The sequence below is a fragment of the Atta colombica genome, unplaced genomic scaffold (genome assembly GCF_001594045.1).
Source record: "Atta colombica isolate Treedump-2 unplaced genomic scaffold, Acol1.0 scaffold233, whole genome shotgun sequence".
NCBI lineage: Eukaryota > Metazoa > Arthropoda > Insecta > Hymenoptera > Formicidae > Atta > Atta colombica.
The window spans coordinates 1,342,644-1,348,042 of record NW_017259331.1 but is presented as its reverse complement, the minus strand read 5'-3'; the positions used below and the strand labels follow the sequence as shown (position 1 = coordinate 1,348,042).

At 37.9% G+C, this 5,399-nt stretch overlaps 2 protein-coding genes across 5 annotated transcripts in view; one reads left to right on the top strand and one right to left on the bottom strand.

Moving 5' to 3' along the window:
- The first annotated feature begins 20 nt into the window (after positions 1-20).
- LOC108688495 (HMG box-containing protein 4) lies at positions 21-2,702 on the top strand. 4 transcript variants are annotated; one of them, XM_018194782.1, is made up of 6 exons: positions 56-133; positions 682-830; positions 911-1,446; positions 1,504-1,579; positions 1,658-1,843; positions 2,051-2,702. In XM_018194782.1, exons 2-6 carry the CDS (start codon positions 818-820, stop codon positions 2,461-2,463), a joined length of 1,224 nt encoding a protein of 407 aa, XP_018050271.1. In that variant the 5' UTR covers positions 56-133; positions 682-817; the 3' UTR covers positions 2,464-2,702. The 4 variants fall into 4 exon arrangements, with proteins under 4 accessions (XP_018050269.1, XP_018050268.1, XP_018050271.1 ...); XM_018194781.1 differs by having other exon boundaries at positions 905-1,446; XM_018194780.1 differs by lacking the exon at positions 682-830 and having other exon boundaries at positions 21-133.
- Positions 2,698-5,399, bottom strand: part of LOC108688497 (glycine dehydrogenase (decarboxylating), mitochondrial) — a 4,393-nt gene continuing 1,691 nt past the window's right edge. The window contains exons 5-10 of the mRNA XM_018194783.1: positions 4,899-5,399; positions 4,550-4,832; positions 3,821-4,470; positions 3,160-3,623; positions 2,928-3,073; positions 2,698-2,863 (exon numbers count right to left, since the gene is read on the bottom strand). The exon at positions 4,899-5,399 is cut by the window's right edge and continues 18 nt beyond it. Of these exons, the coding sequence (XP_018050272.1) occupies positions 2,747-2,863; positions 2,928-3,073; positions 3,160-3,623; positions 3,821-4,470; positions 4,550-4,832; positions 4,899-5,399 (2,161 nt within the window). The 3' untranslated portion in view covers positions 2,698-2,746. The remainder of the gene's footprint in view (positions 2,864-2,927; positions 3,074-3,159; positions 3,624-3,820; positions 4,471-4,549; positions 4,833-4,898) is intronic.

The window sequence follows — 5,399 nt, the reverse complement described above, 5'->3', positions numbered from 1 at the left end:
GGCGGCGGCGGACGGCGGCGGCGGTGGCGCAGCGCGCGCGTTCAGATTCAGGCGGCATCTTGGCACTCTTGGCAGCAGAAGGACGCTATGGATGTGTTCGGATCGTCAAAAGCACGCGCTCAGAAGAGCGACGGTGAGCATCGGTTTTTCACACTATTAAAACTGCATCATACAAACTGTTTGCTTGTTCGCTGCTATCGCTTGCGGTGCATCGCATGATCTGGCGCGCGCTTGTAGAGAACTCTCGGAACTCTCTTTCTGTAACATTCATTTGCGTTATACGTATATAGATGCTAGCGCTTCGATGTATATGGCGGATAATCGTTGTACTAACTGCGCGCCGTACATGAACCATTGTTGTGAAAAAACAAATACAAATTTTCATGAGATCGAGTTAACCTCGATCGTGCCAAATCACCTTTCTGATCTTTCTGTGTATCCTATGACTTTAAGAGATAAACAATTACTTCATTTTTACATGCTGCTTAAACGTTTCTGCAACTTATTGCGTATATCTGATGAATGGACTTGATGAATGGTAAAAGTAAACAATTGGATCAGGAATGTACAAATGTCATTGAGAGAGCTTCATTCACCTTAAATTTGCTTACATCTCATTGTCATCTCCTATTTATGAAAGTGATTAATTGAATAATTATTTTTCATAAAAACATAATGCAGATTTTTCAAAGACAAGAAGTGAAGAAAAGTGAAGTGCGAGTTGTACTGCGACTGGCTGCCCACATCTTTAGTAGCTGATACATTGTAGCCTGTATAGAAGTAGTATTTCTGTACTGTGTCTATCCTGACTCTATAAATGTTTAAGCCTGGTAGTTAGCTATTGCAAAGTACATTGGACTCTTTCTTTTTTTTTTGGCAAGGTGCAGTCTGCTTTATCTTTCAGATCTAGAGGTCACGGGTATCTCCCGTAGTGGTCGCGTGAGGAAGAAATCTTCCAAGCTCGTTGACTTCGAATCCGATGATCTTACGGAAAATAAACTCAAGCGACAAAAAGCACAACAGCTACAAAGTCAACAGTTCTTAGATCAGTATGAAGTACAACAGCAGCAACAACAGATATTACCCATGCAATCTACCCAAGTGGGTAACATTGGACAACAGAGAAAGAATTCTAGCTTAGTTCATACACAACAAAGGCTTAAGATGGAAACCCTGTCTGATAATGAGGGACAGTCATCCAGTTCAGAATCCGATGATCCCTCTGGGATAAATGAGGATGAGAGTATAGATTCTGGAAGTGACGAAGTAGATCCTCTTTTGATTGACGAAAGAGAAATGGGATTCAGAAAGCTAGAGCCACCACTAGGTCAGGAAACATCATCACAAGCAAATAGTTTATATATGCTTGAAAAATCTAAGAAAAAATTGATTATTAAGGATGGGAAAATTGTAGGCAAAACAAAATCCCAACGCAAGGATAAAGGGGTATGTACTATGAAGAATGAATATCAAAGGAGGACCTTAATTTTTTGACATTTTTAGAAAACGAGATTTACTGCTTACATGCTATGGGCAAAGAAAATTAGGCAAGAACTGTTAGAGCAATCTCCTTACATGGGTATCAGAGCTATATTTTTTTCCTTAAGTTATAAATGCATGCAATTTCGATGTTGTTATTCATTGTTGCTTTTTGTAGATTTTGCGGCAATTTCTAAGCGATTAGGAGAACTGTGGGCTACAGTACCACATCTGGAAAAATATAATTGGCGCAGACGTGCAAAGCGCTTAGCAGCAAAGCCTCATTCTTTACCAGCAAATAAAGATGAGCCTGTTTGGAAAATGCCACCACCCGCCTCGCGAAAAAAATTCATTAATAAAATTGGTGGGTTTATTGGTTCTTGTATATAGGCAATGTATGTTATGTTGTAGTTTATTTCCACTTTTTTCTCCATGTGCATGTGCATTAGCTAAAAATGTGAAATCAAATATATATTTATCGTGTGATTTTTGTAGTTATTAATTTGTCTCTTGTATACATGTATCATTTAATACAGCATTAACAAATTATTCTGTATATATTGTATTTCAGGTAATGGGAAAGAAACAAAGCCTGCTTCTACAAGGAAAACTATTCAACTCGGCGTACCGTCTGTTGTTGGGAATGTTTCAATCTCACCACCATCAAATCGTTCCAATAAAGATCTAGTTAACGAGCCAGTAATAGGTACGGGAATGTATAAAGTTGTTGGAACACAGCCAATTGATGTTGCAGCTCATCTTAAATTGCTTGGTGAAAGCTTGACAATCATCGGAGAACGTTTGAAGGAACACGATGGTCAAATAGCTGTTTCCGGTAGTCTTTCAGTTCTACTGGATTCATTGCTCTGTGCCTTAGGTCCGTTAATTTGTTTAACGCAGCAATTACCGGAAACTAATGGAGCTAAACCTGAAACACTTTCTCAAATGCTCGATAACATTGCTTATCTTATGCCTGGTCTATAATGTACAAAGTGTGTAAAATATATTCATAATAATGTAAATAGAGAAGTAGAGAAATTAGATATAAAAAAATATATTCTACGAGCGTGAAAACAAAGATAATGTTCATTTAAAAATTTAATCTTAAAGACAGATTCTCGTTATATTTCGTCTACTGTCATATAGATAAAAAAACATTATGTTTTATATAAATAATATATTTGTATAAAAGTTACAATAAATATTTAAATAGTCCTGCATTACATAACTAAGTAACTATACAGGGTATATAAATATAACATCACAATTATTGATTATCTGTAGGCAAAATAGGTGGGCACGTACAAAATAGATTCTTATCGCCATATATGTCGTCTATCCTTCCGACGCTTGGCCAAATCTTGTTAGTTCCTTTCACAAATGTCTAAAAAATTACAAAGTAATTATTATAAATTAATATATATTTAATGTTCATATAAAATTCTTACAGCAGGAAAAGCTGCCAACTCTCGCGAATATGGTCGATTCCATTCGGTTATTATAACTTGCTTCTGTGTATGAGGTGCCATTTTTAAAGGATTCTGTATACTATCTAATTTTCCTTCTTCAATGTCCGCAATCTCTTTTCTTATAGCTGTCGAGAAGTATAAACGTGAATGAAACGATAAAAATGCTTGCCATTAAGATATTTTAAACATTATTCAAATTTTTTTAACTTACAGATTAAAGAATCACAAAATCTGTCCAACTCAGTCTTGTCCTCGGATTCGGTCGGTTCGATCATTAAAGTACCAGCTACCGGCCAACTCATAGTCGGTGCATGGAAACCATAATCCATCAATCTTTTCGCAATATCAACGGCCTCAACATTGGCAGTTTTCTTAAAGGCTCTTACATCTAGGATGAACTCGTGTGCAATCAGCCCAGTCTCACCTTTGTATAACGTTTTGTAATACTTCTCTAATCTCTTGCTCATATAATTGGCGTTAAGAATTGCCACTTGCGTAGCCTTGCATAAGCCTCTCGGACCCATCATTTTGATATAAGCCCACGAAATTGGTAGAATAGCGGATGATCCGAAAGGCGCGGCGGATACAGAACCGAAGTTCTTTAAATCACTATGATCGTTACCCAAACAATTTATTACTGGATGATTCGGCAGGAAAGGTATAAGATGTCGCTTCCTATAAATTACAGTTTTTTAACTTATAACTTTTAACAGAACTATTTTGTCACTGGACTGCACTACAATTTTCTGTCTCGCTTTCTGAATTTTAAATAGTTTATTTTAAATATCTTTTATTAAATAAGTGTAATACTCTAGCTCAGCCAACAAAGAACAGATCTTACGTGAGATTTCAAAATTTAAATAATTGCTTACACTCCAATAGGACCCATACCAGGTCCGCCACCCCCGTGAGGAATGCAGAACGTTTTATGTAGATTGAGATGTGACACGTCGCTGCCATAATCACCAGGTCGACACAAACCAACTTGAGCATTCATATTGGCACCGTCCAAATATACTTGACCACCAGCGTTGTGCACCATGTTGCATATATCATTAATCGTTTCTTCGAATACTCCATTCGTCGATGGATACGTGATCATCAGACACGATAATGTTTTTTGGTACTTGTTGATCATTTTTTTCAAATGTATCATATCAATAGAACCATCCTTTCGTACGAGGATAGGTTCCACTTGCATACCTGCCATTTGAGCGGATGCGGGATTTGTGCCATGCGCGGATATCGGAATTAAACAAACTTGTCGATGTTTGTCTCCTCTCGACTCATGATAACATTGTATAGCCCTCAAACCCGCGTATTCTCCTTGTGCTCCACTATTTGGTTGAAAACTAATACCATCGTAGCCAGTGATTGCGCACAGATCTCGTTCCAGCTCGGCAAACAATTGTTGATATCCCTCAGCCTGCTCAAGCGGAGCGAAAGGATGTATATCTGTGAAACCTTTCAAACTGCAAGGCATCATCTCCGTTGTTGAATTCAATTTCATTGTGCAAGAACCCTGATAAACATTTATTAATATTAGCAAAAAAGCAAACGTACCATATGTATAAAAATATAATACTAAAGAAAATAATCACCAGTGGAATCATGCTATGTACGAGGGATACATCCTTGTTTTCCAAAGACTTCATGTATCTAACTATTCTTGTCTCCGAATGATAGCTATTGAAGACAGGGTGCTGTAAATACGAAATAGTACGATGGAAATCTGACTTGTCCAAACTTCTCGCGAGGAAGCTTTCATCTTTGACCACTTCTTCAACTGTAATATTCATTGCAAATATCTTAAAAAGATCATTCACGTCTTCTGCTGTCGTCGTTTCATCAAGAGATATTCCAATCGTATCATTGTTAAAATATCTGTAAATTTTCGTTCGTAATTTTATTAATAACATCGTAAACTATTGCTGTCTATTTAGGAAATACCTCAAGTTTATTTTAGCCTTATTCGCATTTTCCTTTATCACCTGTACAGAAATCTTTGGCGATACTGTAATGGTATCGAAGAAGTATATGTTATTTATTGCGTTTCCAGCCACCTCCAAACCTTTCGCCAAAGCTAGCGTCAAATTATGCACTCTACTTGCAATGTCTCGTATTCCCTGAGGTCCATGGTATACCGCATACATTGCGGACATGTTAGCGAGTAACGCTTGTGCGGTACAAATATTGCTGGTGGCTTTATCTCTTCTGATATGTTGCTCGCGCGTTTGAAGGGCTAAACGATAAGCGTCCTCTCCATTGGAATCTCTCGTAACACCTATCATTCTGCCAGGCATTAAGCGCACCAATTGCTGTCGGCACGCAAAGAACCCAGCGTGAGGTCCACCATATCCAAGAGGAATCCCAAAACGTTGGCTCGTACCCACGCATATGTCGACATCAAAATCACTCGGCGGTTGAAGCACAGCTAACGCTAGTAAGTCG